The 13007-nt window shown below is 43.4% G+C and overlaps 1 protein-coding gene across 1 annotated transcript; it reads left to right on the top strand.

The window, feature by feature from the left end:
• The first annotated feature begins 10594 nt into the window (after positions 1-10594).
• On the top strand, positions 10595-11995 carry foxi1 (forkhead box i1). The gene is made up of 2 exons (XM_038983653.1): positions 10595-11204; positions 11406-11995. Exons 1-2 carry the CDS (start codon positions 10595-10597, stop codon positions 11993-11995), a joined length of 1200 nt encoding a protein of 399 aa, XP_038839581.1.
• Positions 11996-13007: the final 1012 nt, after the last annotated feature.

Genomic DNA, 13007 nt, shown 5'->3' with positions numbered 1-13007 from the left:
GTACCTCTCTAACAGGTAGTACCTCTCTAACAGCTAACAGGTAGTCCCTCTCTAACAGCTAACAGGTAGTCCCTCTCTAACAGCTAACAGGTAGTCCCTCTCTAACAGCTAACAGGTAGTCCCTCTCTAACAGCTAACAGGTAGTCCCTCTCTAACAGGTAGTCCCTCTCTAACAGCTAACAGGTAGTCCCTCTCTAACAGCTAACAGGTAGTACCTCTCTAACAGCTAACAGGTAGTCCCTCTCTAACAGCTAACAGGTAGTCCCTCTCTAACAGCTAACAGGTAGTCCCTCTCTAACAGGTAGTCCCTCTCTAACAGGTAGTACCTCTCTAACAGGTAGTACCTCTCTAACAGCTAACAGGTAGTACCTCTCTAACAGGTAGTCCCTCTCTAACAGCTAACAGGTAGTCCCTCTCTAACAGCTAACAGGTAGTCCCTCTCTAACAGGTAGTACCTCTCTAACAGGTAGTCCCTCTCTAACAGGTAGTCCCTCTCTAACAGGTAGTCCCTCTCTAACAGGTAGTCCCTCTCTAACAGGTAGTCCCTCTCTAACAGCTAACAGGTAGTCCCTCTCTAACAGCTAACAGGTAGTACCTCTCTAACAGCTAACAGGTAGTCCCTCTCTAACAGGTAGTCCCTCTCTAACAGGTAGTCCCTCTCTAACAGGTAGTCCCTCTCTAACAGGTAGTACCTCTCTAACAGGTAGTCCCTCTCTAACAGCTAACAGGTAGTACCTCTCTAACAGGTAGTCCCTCTCTAACAGGTAGTCCCTCTCTAACAGCTAACAGGTAACCCCTCTCTAACAGGTAGTACCTCTCTAACAGGTAGTCCCTCTCTAACAGCTAACAGGTAACCCCTCTCTAACAGGTAGTACCTCTCTAACAGGTAGTCCCTCTCTAACAGGTAGTACCTCTCTAACAGGTAGTCCCTCTCTAACAGGTAGTCCCTCTCTAACAGGTAGTACCTCTCTAACAGGTAGTCCCTCTCTAACAGGTAGTCCCTCTCTAACAGGTAGTCCCTCTCTAACAGGTAGTCCCTCTCTAACAGGTAGTCCCTCTCTAACAGGTAGTCCCTCTCTAACAGGTAGTACCTCTCTAACAGGTAGTCCCTCTCTAACAGGTAGTCCCTCTCTAACAGGTAGTCCCTCTCTAACAGGTAGTCCCTCTGTAACAGGTAGTACCTCTCTAACAGGTAGTCCCTGTCTAACAGGTAGTCCCTCTCTAACAGGTAGTACCTCTCTAACAGGAAGCCCCTCTCTAACAGGTAGTCCCTCTCTAACAGCTAACAGGTAACCCCTCTCTAACAGGTAGTCCCTCTCTAACAGGTAGTCCCTCTCTAACAGGTAGTCCCTCTCTAACAGGTAGTACCTCTCTAACAGGTAGTACCTCTCTAACAGGTAGTCCCTCTCTAACAGGTAGTACCTCTCTAACAGGTAGTACCTCTCTAACAGGTAGTCCCTCTCTAACAGGTAGTCCCTCTCTAACAGGTAGTACCTCTCTAACAGGTAGTACCTCTCTAACAGGTAGTCCCTCTCTAACAGGTAGTCCCTCTCTAACAGGTAGTCCCTCTCTAACAGGTAGTACCTCTCTAACAGGTAGTACCTCTCTAACAGGTAGTCCCTCTCTAACAGGTAGTACCTCTCTAACAGGTAGTACCTCTCTAACAGGTAGTACCTCTCTAACAGGTAGTACCTCTCTAACAGGTAGTCCCTCTCTAACAGGTAGTCCCTCTCTAACAGGTAGTCCCTCTCTAACAGGTAGTCCCTCTCTAACAGGTAGTCCCTCTCTAACAGGTAGTCCCTCTCTAACAGGTAGTACCTCTCTAACAGGTAGTCCCTCTCTAACAGGTAGTACCTCTCTAACAGGTAGTACCTCTCTAACAGGTAGTACCTCTCTAACAGGTAATCCCTCTCTAACAGGAAGACCCTCTCTAACAGGTAGTCCCTCTCTAACAGGTAGTCCCTCTCTAACAGGTAGACCCTCTCTAACAGGTAGTACCTCTCTAACAGGTAGTACCTCTCTAACAGGTAGTACCTCTCTAACAGGTAGTCCCTCTCTAACAGGTAGTACCTCTCTAACAGGTAATCCCTCTCTAACAGGAAGACCCTCTCTAACAGGTAGTCCCTCTCTAACAGGTAGTCCCTCTCTAACAGGTAGACCCTCTCTAACAGGTAGTACCTCTCTAACAGGTAGTACCTCTCTAACAGGTAGTCCCTCTCTAACAGGAAGACCCTCTCTAACAGGTAGTCCCTCTCTAACAGGTAGTACCTCTCTAACAGATAGTACCTCTCTAACAGGTAGTACCTCTCTAACAGGTAGTACCTCTCTAACAGGTAGTACCTCTCTAACAGGTAGTACCTCTCTAACAGATAGTACCTCTCTAACAGGTAGACCCTCTCTAACAGGTAGTACCTCTCTAACAGGTAGTCCCTCTCTAACAGGTAGTCCCTCTCTAACAGGTAGTACCTCTCTAACAGGTAGTACCTCTCTAACAGGTAGTACCTCTCTAACAGGTAGTACCTCTCTAACAGGTAGTACCTCTCTAACAGGTAGTCCCTCTCTAACAGGTAGACCCTCTCTAACAGGTAGTCCCTCTCTAACAGGTAGTCCCTCTCTAACAGGTAGACCCTCTCTAACAGGTAGACCCTCTCTAACAGGTAGTTCCTCTCTAACAGGTAGTCCCTCTCTAACAGGTAGACCCTCTCTAACAGGTAGTTCCTCTCTAACAGGTAGTTCCTCTCTAACAGGTAGTCCCTCTCTAACAGGTAGTACCTCTCTAACAGGTAGTCCCTCTCTAACAGGTAGACCCTCTCTAACAGGTAGTCCCTCTCTAACAGGTAGTCCCTCTCTAACAGGTAGACCCTCTCTAACAGGTAGACCCTCTCTAACAGGTAGTTCCTCTCTAACAGGTAGTACCTCTCTAACAGGTAGTCCCTCACTAACAGGTAGACCCTCTCTAACAGGTAGTACCTCTCTAACAGGTAGTCCCTCTCTAACAGGTAGTACCTCTCTAACAGGTAGTCCCTCTCTAACAGGTAGTACCTCTCTAACAGGAAGCCCCTCTCTAACAGGTAGTACCTCTCTAACAGGAAGTCCCTCACTAACAGGTAGTACCTCTCTAACAGGAAGTCCCTCACTAACAGGTAGTACCTCTCTAACAGGTAGTACCTCTCTAACAGGAAGTCCCTCACTAACAGGTAGTACCTCTCTAACAGGAAGTCCCTCACTAACAGGTAGTACCTCTCTAACAGGTAGTCCCTCTCTAACAGGTAGTACCTCTCTAACAGGAAGTCCCTCTCTAACAGGTAGTTCCTCTCTAACAGGTAGTCCCTCTCTAACAGGTAGTACCTCTCTAACAGGTAGTCCCTCTCTAACAGGTAGTCCCTCTCTAACAGGTAGTACCTCTCTAACAGGTAGTCCCTCTCTAACAGGTAGTCCCTCTCTAACAGGTAGTCCCTCTCTAACAGGTAGTCCCTCTCTAACAGGTAGTCCCTCTCTAACAGGAAGCCCCTCTTTAACAGGAAGTCCCTCTCTAACAGGTAGTACCTCTCTAACAGGTAGTCCCTCTCTAACAGGTAGTCCCTCTCTAACAGGAAGCCCCTCTTTAACAGGAAGTCCCTCTCTAACAATTGTGATTCAGGTATATAACTTTTATAAACTTGTTAATACAAAAGTTATAGAAGCAAGAGCAGTGTCTGAGTTTCTCATTTCTGTCATCACATGATTGACACTTGATAACTCAGATGATAAACCTGTTGTAACTGGTTTCAGGGACAAGTACAGGCATAAAGAACCTTGAAGGCCAAATGCTTTTACAATACAATTATGTGACAATGTTTCAATGACGTAGCACCCCTGACAGAGCAGAACTCTCAAGTTGATCAATATGGAACAATTCCCAGTCAACAAAGTGAATGATGTCCCAGTCAACAGTAACTAGCTTGGCTCAGTGTGTCAAACACTTTCCAGGTTGTATTCCTGTGGGGTGTTAAATGATGCTTCCCCTGGCTAGGCCCTCACCTCTCTGATTCAGAGGGGTTAAATGGTGTTTCCCCTGGCTAGGCCCTCACCTCTCTGATTCAGAGGGGTTAAATGATGCTTCCCCTGGCTAGGCCCTCACCTCTCTGATTCAGAGGGGTTAAATGGTGTTTCCCCTGGCTAGGCCCTCACCTCTCTGATTCAGAGGGGTTAAATGATGCTTCCCCTGGCTAGGCCCTCACCTCTCTGATTCAGAGGGGTTAAATGGTGTTTCCCCTGGCTAGGCCCTCACCTCTCTGATTCAGAGGGGTTAAATGGTGTTTCCCCTGGCTAGGCCCTCACCTCTCTGATTCAGAGGGGTTAAATGGTGTTTCCCCTGGCTAGGCCCTCACCTCTCTGATTCAGAGGGGTTAAATGGTGTTTCCCCTGGCTAGGCCCTCACCTCTCTGATTCAGAGGGGTTAAATGGTGTTTCCCCTGGCTAGGCCCTCACCTCTCTGATTCAGAGGGGTTAAATGGTGTTTCCCCTGGCTAGGCCCCTACCGATCAGAGCGGCCTGTAGTCTACTACAGCCTGTGGTCTAGTGATGCGGTGGTCAGCATGGACAACACCTCAGAGCCACACGATTACCAGCAGGTCATGCAGAACTGGAATGTTTCTGTGATTAGATTAGTTTAGAGGAAACGCATGATGTTTCCTCTTCCTGTCCCAGCAACCTGTCTGAGTGGAGAACCGAGCAGAACTGCCACCACTGTAACACACTGTAGCTCGGCTTAACACATGGCTTTGATCGGTTTTATAGTTGTTTCAACTCGTTATTATTAACTAACTGGTTATACAGACTGTTTTTTTTTGTTGACTCAACTTTTCAGTCATAGTGTTACCTGGACTTGCGTAGTTGTAGCTGGCCCCAAAACACCACTCCAACTTGAGAAAACGTGGGGCGGAAAAATTATTCTGTCAACTTAAAATTATGCGTTTCCTCAACTTGTCTCATAGGTTCATTCAACTACAAATGATTATTTGTGCATCTTAACTTAATTAAAAAAGGGCTGTGGAACGAGTTCCACTCGTACGGTGCTTTTGACATACAATGTTTTCAACGGACGTATCTGACACATGTTGACCCACATGATGGTTAGAGCGTTGGGCCGGTAACCGGAAGGTTACTGGATATAATCCCCGAGCTGGCAAGGTACAACAATCTGTCGTTCTGCCCCTGAGCACGGGAGTTAACCCACTGTTCCCCGGATGTCGATTATGGCAGCCCCTCCATGCTCTGATTCAGAGGGGTTGGGTTGAATGCTGAAGACACATTTCAGTTGAAGGCATTCAGTTGTACAACTGACTAGGTTTCCCCCCCTTTACAACTGACTAGGTATCCCCCTTTACAACTGACTAGGTTTCCTCCCCTTTACAACTGACTAGGTTTCCCCCCCTTTACAACTGACTAGGTTTCCCCCCCTTTACAACTGACTAGGTTTCCCCCCCTTTACAACTGACTAGGTATCCCCCTTTACAACTGACTAGGTTTCCCCCCCTTTACAACTGACTAGGTTTCCCCCCCTTTACAACTGACTAGGTTTCCCCCCCTTTACAACTGACTAGGTATCCCCCTTTACAACTGACTAGGTTTCCCCCCCTTTACAACTGACTAGGTATCCCCCTTTACAACTGACTAGGTTTCCCCCCCTTTACAACTGACTAGGTTTCCCCCCCTTTACAACTGACTAGGTATCCCCCTTTACAACTGACTAGGTTTCCCCCCCTTTACAACTGACTAGGTTTCCCCCCCTTTACAACTGACTAGGTATCCCCCTTTACAACTGACTAGGTTTCCCCCCCTTTACAACTGATTAGGTTTCCCCCCCTTTACAACTGACTAGGTTTCCCCCCCTTTACAACTGACTAGGTTTCCCCCCCTTTCCCCAATGATTACATTGTTCATGTTCATTTATACAACGCTCTGACCATCATGTGTGTCAACATGTGTCAGATACGTCAGTTGAAAACATTATATGTCAAAACCACCGTATGAATGGAACTAGTTCCACAGCCATTTTTTAAAGTTAAGATGCACAAATAATAATTTGTAGTTGAATGAACATATGAGAGAAGTTGAGGAAACGCATCATTTTAAGTTGCCTGAATGTCTTTACTATTCAACATGTCCTCACCTGGGATTTGAACTCACAACCTTTTGGTTCAGGCATTCTGATCTTCCTCCTATGCCACCACAATAATAAACAACTAGAATTGTTTTATATATATATATACAACATTGTGTAATTTAGAGGACGTAAATACATGATAATGTTTCTGACTACCTACTGTCCAGAAACCTGCAGAAGATTACAGCTCTTACAGGAAATAGTCTAACGAGACAAACTGACGGAACTGATGCAAATCTGTATTTTTTACATGTGCTGAATACAACAGGTGTAGTAGACCTTACAGTGAAATGCTGAATACAACAGGTGTAGTAGACCTTACAGTGAAATGCTGAATACAACAGGTGTAGTAGACCTTACAGTGAAATGCTGAATACAACAGGTGTAGTAGACCTTACAGTGAAATGCTGAATACAACAGGTGTAGTAGACCTTACAGTGAAATGCTGAATACAACAGGTGTAGTAGACCTTACAGTGAAATGCTGAATACAACAGGTGTAGTAGACCTTACAGTGAAATGCTGAATACAACAGGTGTAGTAGACCTTACAGTGAAATGCTGAATACAACAGGTGTAGTAGACCTTACAGTGAAATGCTGAATACAACAGGTGTAGACCTTACAGTGAAATGCTGAATACAACAGGTGTAGTAGACCTTACAGTGAAATGCTGAATACAACAGGTGTAGTAGACCTTACAGTGAAATGCTGAATACAACAGGTGTAGACCTTACAGTGAAATGCTGAATACAACAGGTGTAGTAGACCTTACAGTGAAATGCTGAATACAACAGGTTTAGTAGACCTTACAGTGAAATGCTGAATACAACAGGTGTAGTAGACCTTACAGTGAAATGCTGAATACAACAGGTGTAGACCTTACAGTGAAATGCTGAATACAACAGGTGTAGTAGACCTTACAGTGAAATGCTGAATACAACAGGTGTAGACCTTACAGTGAAATGCTGAATACAACAGGTGTAGTAGACCTTACAGTGAAATGCTGAATACAACAGGTGTAGTAGACCTTACAGTGAAATGCTGAATACAACAGGTGTAGACCTTACAGTGAAATGCTGAATACAACAGGTGTAGTAGACCTTACAGTGAAATGCTGAATACAACAGGTGTAGTAGACCTTACAGTGAAATGCTGAATACAACAGGTGTAGTAGACCTTACAGTGAAATGCTGAATACAACAGGTGTAGTAGACCTTACAGTGAAATGCTGAATACAACAGGTGTAGACCTTACAGTGAAATGCTGAATACAACAGGTGTAGTAGACCTTACAGTGAAATGCTGAATACAACAGGTGTAGTAGACCTTACAGTGAAATGCTGAATACAACAGGTGTAGTAGACCTTACAGTGAAATGCTGAATACAACAGGTGTAGTAGACCTCACAGTGAAATGCTGAATACAACAGGTGTAGTAGACCTCACAGTGAAATGCTGAATACAACAGGTGTAGTAGACCTCACAGTGAAATGCTGAATACAACAGGTGTCGTAGACCTCACAGTGAAATGCTGAATACAACAGGTATAGTAGACCTTACAGTGAAATGCTGAATACAACAGGTGTAGTAGACCTTACAGTGAAATGCTGAATACAACAGGTGTAGTAGACCTCACAGTGAAATGCTGAATACAACAGGTGTAGGTAGACCTTACAGTGAAATGCTGAATACAACAGGTGTAGTAGACCTTACAGTGAACTGCTGAATACAACAGGTGTAGTAGACCTTACAGTGAAATGCTGAATACAACAGGTGTAGTAGACCTTACAGTGAAATGCTTACTTACAAACCCTGAACCAACAATACAGTTTTAAGAAAAATACCTTAAAAAAAGAAAATAAATAAAAGTAACAAATAGTTAAAGAGCAGCAGTAACATAACAATAGCGAGATTATATACAGGGGGGTACCGGTACAGAGTCAATGTGCGGGGGAACCGGTTAGTCGAGGTAATTGAGGTAATATGTACATTTAGGTAGAGTTATTAAAGTGACTATTTATAGATAATAAACAAACAGTAGCATGGGCCTACTTATCACTCGATATCTATATGGCACATTTGAAGCCATGTATGATCCTCGCACATAGTATGCTACCGTTTATTAACGTAACCGTGTATTAACGTAACCGTTTATTACCTGGTATCAAAACAATCGGAGGGTCAAATGCTGACCATTTATGTAGGCTGATTCACATAGTCCTTGTCTAAGAAGCCATCCAATTGGAAGTCCTAGATTAGGATCCCTCTGGACCCTATTCAGTTGTAAAATACTATTGAAGTGATCCCGGTCAGGGAGTGTACACATTGTTACACTGAGACTGCTCTAGCAGCGGATGAAAAGTACCCGTATATATCTAGTCTGTCTCTGTCTCTGTCGAAAGAGACCGGAGGATGGCAGCATTTGAAAACAACACGAAACAAACTCATGGACAACTTTTAGAAACCTTTTTTTTTATTGGAGCCAAAATCCTACTTTGCACAAATAAACTGTTACAACGTACATTTTTGGAATGAACCCCCCCCCCCCCCCCCCCCCACTCTTTATTCGTATGGAACATTTTGGACGTTAGAGTAGAGCCTGCACTACAGCGCTCACAATAACTCACCAAATAACTAAATAATCCTATTGCGATATTTAAAACCAAACATGTAATTTTGTAACTCTGTAACTTTTAGCACTGTCCCGTATTTTATTTTACTACATAATTAATTATAATTTAACATTAAACTAATAAAAAGTGGAATATTTTCTTCAGTTGACAAACAGATCGTGTGGTTTATATTTTATCCCTCGGTGTTCCTGAATTAGTTTTATTGCATTGTAGGCTGGTCATTTTACTCGTGTGCTTTTGTCAATCAAAATGTATCTTATATAGTGGCCCATGCTATTGTAAATGATCATTAGAGCTTGTCCTCTGGTGGCAATCATGTCTTTTTTTTTTAGGAGAAATATTGATTGTCCATTGAGGTCTGAAAGTTTCTGCAAATGTGTCTGTGATTTTGATGAAATGCGTTGAAACAAAGTCTGTTGGTCTGATATGAACGTGTTCTCAACTTGCCTACCTGGTTAAATAAAGGTGAAATAAATACAATAAAATATAGGCCTACCGGTAGATTTTTCTAAAATAAAAAAAATAAAACATTGTGTTGGATAATTATTTAATATAAAACATTTCCCAAAGAGTGCATTTTTTATTTTTAAATTTAAATACGACGTATTAAACTCTTAAATCATTCTATTGCGGCCTTTATAAACCGAGTCTACATTTCATAACAAAAACAAAAAAAGTGAATAAGCGTGTTTGGACAAAGTAATTATAATTACACAATTACACATTTTAATAACCCACCCAATAAATAAATGACTAAAATGAAATGACAGTAGCAGCGGTCCAGCGACGCGGGAAACCCTCATATTGCCGGGTGCTGTGTTGCTATGTCACACGTGTAACACATAAGCCATGTTTATTGTCAACTAATCCGTTGCAGAGATCGCGTGGTCTAAACACACACAGCCGTATAGTACACGGTATATGCATGTTGTAAGAGCCTAACTTGGTTTATGTTTTACTGTGTCATGCATGGAAGCCAGGAGTGCTTGTTGAACCATAAAATAATTACATTGTTTTTTACCCGACACTCTTAGAGGAAAAAGGCGTAAATTGCTTGCTTCATATAGAACACCTCTAAAGGTTCTATAGAGAATAACCCTTTCGTAGGGTTCTTTGATCAGAACCGTAATATAGTTAGATGTTCTTCTTCACTGAACCAAAATGTTGGTTCTAAACCGAACCTTTTGTTCTAAGAGTGTATCCTACTGTTCACCAAAACGCAAAGGCTACTTAAATTTACAACTTATATTTGACAGAAACAATTGATTTAAAAATATATATAATATTTGATTCAATTACATTTTGTAGATGGAAATTCTGAAGGTATATTCATAAAACTATTATTTAAGATATATATTTGTAAAAGTGTCCGTGCGTAAAAGTGGAAATATGGTCGGCCAACTGTTCAAACCGTTTTTATTGACTTGTAACCTAAACACCTATTTTTATTGCATATGCTTACTAGGCTATACTTGCGCGGTAAATGACTTAGCCTATCTTACTCCAGGTTAACTCCTAAAACGGCATTAATGAGTGGGCTATCGCTCACCAGTATCGCTCCCATTGATGCACAGATTCGGAGAAGACAATTCGACTGAAGCGTGACAGAAAAGGGGGAGTCACCCTCGAGACAGTTCCTTTCACAGGGTTTACCTGTCGACGCTCCAGGCGGAGCGCTTAAATACGCCTCCCAACCCTTGGGTCTAGCCTTCAGTCCTCCAGGAGAGACTGACGGAAACAGACTGGTGGGAAAGGAACCGCATGTTGTTGACGATAGAAGAAGATAGCAGGAACCGTACTCGATTAGAACGGATTATGAACGCTTTTGGACAGCAGCCATCCAACGCGCAGACTAGCCCCGTTCAGCACCACAGCGCACAGGAGCTCTTGGATATGGCGGTGTACTGCGATAACTTCGGTAGCATGTACCAGCACCAGCAAAACCTCCATCATGGTCACCACCCGCAGAGGCCGCCGGCACATCCTCAAAGCTACGGCCTCGGTGAGTACACCTCGCCGACCACCAACCCGTACCTGTGGCTAAACGGCCCGAGCATCGACTCGTCTCCATACCTGGCGGGATTGAATGGAGCATCGTACATACAGTCTGGATACGGAGCGAACCAGCGGCAGTTCCTTCCCCCTCCTACGGGCTTTGGTGGAGCTGACCTCGGATGGCTGTCAATCTCCAGCCAGCAGGAACTCTTCAAGATGGTTAGGCCTCCGTACTCTTACTCGGCGCTCATAGCTATGGCTATCCAGGGCGCCGGGGACAAGCGGTTGACGCTGAGTCACATCTATCAGTATGTGGCAGAGAATTTCCCGTTTTATAAGAAGAGCAAAGCTGGGTGGCAGAACTCAATCAGACACAACCTGTCACTGAATGACTGTTTTAAGAAAGTTGCCCGGGATGACGATGATCCGGGTAAGTTACAATACCTGTTGTACTTGTAAATAACTCATCATTATCTTGCACCTATTTAAACGTGTCATTTTTTGGAATGTCATACCTTTGCCATTTGATTTTGTAAGACGTGTCTGACAGTAGACTAGAGCAATAATGACCGTTGATATATCGTTTAGGCCTACATTGTAGGTTTGTTTACATTGTGTCCTGTCTTCATAGGAAAGGGAAATTACTGGACATTGGACCCAAACTGTGAGAAAATGTTCGATAACGGCAACTTCCGGAGAAAGAGAAAGAGAAGAGCTGACTTGAACGGAGGAGACACCAACAACGCTGTGAAGTCAGAAGACACTGCCGCCCTGAAGCTCTCCGACACGGCCAGTATCATGAGTTCATCCCCTCCCAGCCTCCAGAACTCCCCTGGTTCCTCCGAGCCCAAATCATCCCCGTCCCCGTCTGTGGAACACAGTCCCTGTTACAACAACTTTGTCTCCACTATGAACACGATGCTGGCGGGGAGTAACAACGGCGCTACCCGGGAGGGGGCCAGGGGGGACTTTGGTTCAGGAGGACATGTTATAGGAGATTTGTCGCCTCATCAGACCGGAGAAAACATGTCCGGACTTGGTTCATACTCGCCCTCTCGAATCACGCCAGTGAACTCTGATACCACTCACCTCTCCACAGCTAATAGAATGAACTACTACACATTGGCACAGAACAATCACAGCGGAGGCCTCACCAACTCTCTCCCAAACCACTTCGGTGTTAATCATTTGATATACAGCCGCGAAGGAACCGAGGTGTAGGCAGTAGGCTATAAGCCCCGTCCTAATTATGTCAGATATATGTAGATAATATAATGCAACCCTTTTGGCATACTTGTATAAAGTACTCAGTGAGTACATCAAGTACCACGATTAGTATTCATGTTATGCATCCCATAATAACAACGTGTAAAAGCAATGTCTTAAATAGGCTTTCTTATGATTGAATCGGATTTTTAAAGTGGGTCGAAACTAAGTTCGACTTTAGCATTTTAAGAGGATAATTAAGACAAACTTTTGTTTGTTTTATGCCCAACTGGAGCCCTGGAAGGGTCTTGCCTTGGAATAAACATTTAACGTTCTCTTTTCGTTTCCTTTATATTGCAGCCTTTATGGAACTGCGTGGATGACGTCACTGTGCCTTTCAGAAGATCTTTTTTTTTTTTTTTTTTTTAATAGAACACTTCTACTACTACTTCTGCAGATATATGTTTTGTTATGTAGCCTAAATAGTAGTCCTCTTTGCAGACCACTTTGTGTACTTTTTGTAGAAGGAATTGTGTGTGTATATTTTATTTAAGCCTATTGTCAAACGTTTGAATAAATGTCATATCTGAAATTCTTGATTCTGTCATATTTTCTAGCGGACTTGTCAAAGTGACGTTGTCTCAGATTTATCCGCCATAATCATCAACTTTTCAATAAACCAGCGCTCTATTTAATTGTTTTAAAACGCACGATTCCATTTTACTTATAAACACTCAAATATTAAAATGATTAACGTGTAGGTCTTAACTTATGGCTCTCAATTCTAATCAACATTTTAGGTTACTTTTAACATAACATTTTAAGTTGACGTTTAAAACACTAACGTACCTGTGGGGGTTGATAGGCTACAGCTGTTAACGGTGTGGGAGAACATGTTCACTGACTCCTTACAATACCAAACAGTATTTAAAATGGGACTGACAATTATTTACCAGAAGTATTTCAGGTTTAATCGAGGTTGGAATTAATCCTACACCCCGTCGTGTACTCTCCCCTCCCTCCCTCC

The sequence above is a fragment of the Salvelinus namaycush genome, unplaced genomic scaffold (assembly GCF_016432855.1).
Source record: "Salvelinus namaycush isolate Seneca unplaced genomic scaffold, SaNama_1.0 Scaffold1800, whole genome shotgun sequence".
Lineage (NCBI taxonomy): Eukaryota > Metazoa > Chordata > Actinopteri > Salmoniformes > Salmonidae > Salvelinus > Salvelinus namaycush.
The sequence above is the reverse complement of the archived record's forward strand: the minus strand, read 5'-3'. Positions and strand labels throughout refer to the sequence as shown.

Bases quoted from the DNA above. Each gene is read 5' to 3' on its own strand.
- foxi1 (XM_038983653.1), top strand. From the start codon at position 10,595: ATGAACGCTTTTGGACAGCAGCCATCCAACGCGCAGACTAGCCCCGTT. The intron at 11,205-11,405 runs GTAAGTTACAAT...CTGTCTTCATAG, and splicing joins CCGGGATGACGATGATCCGG to GAAAGGGAAATTACTGGACA.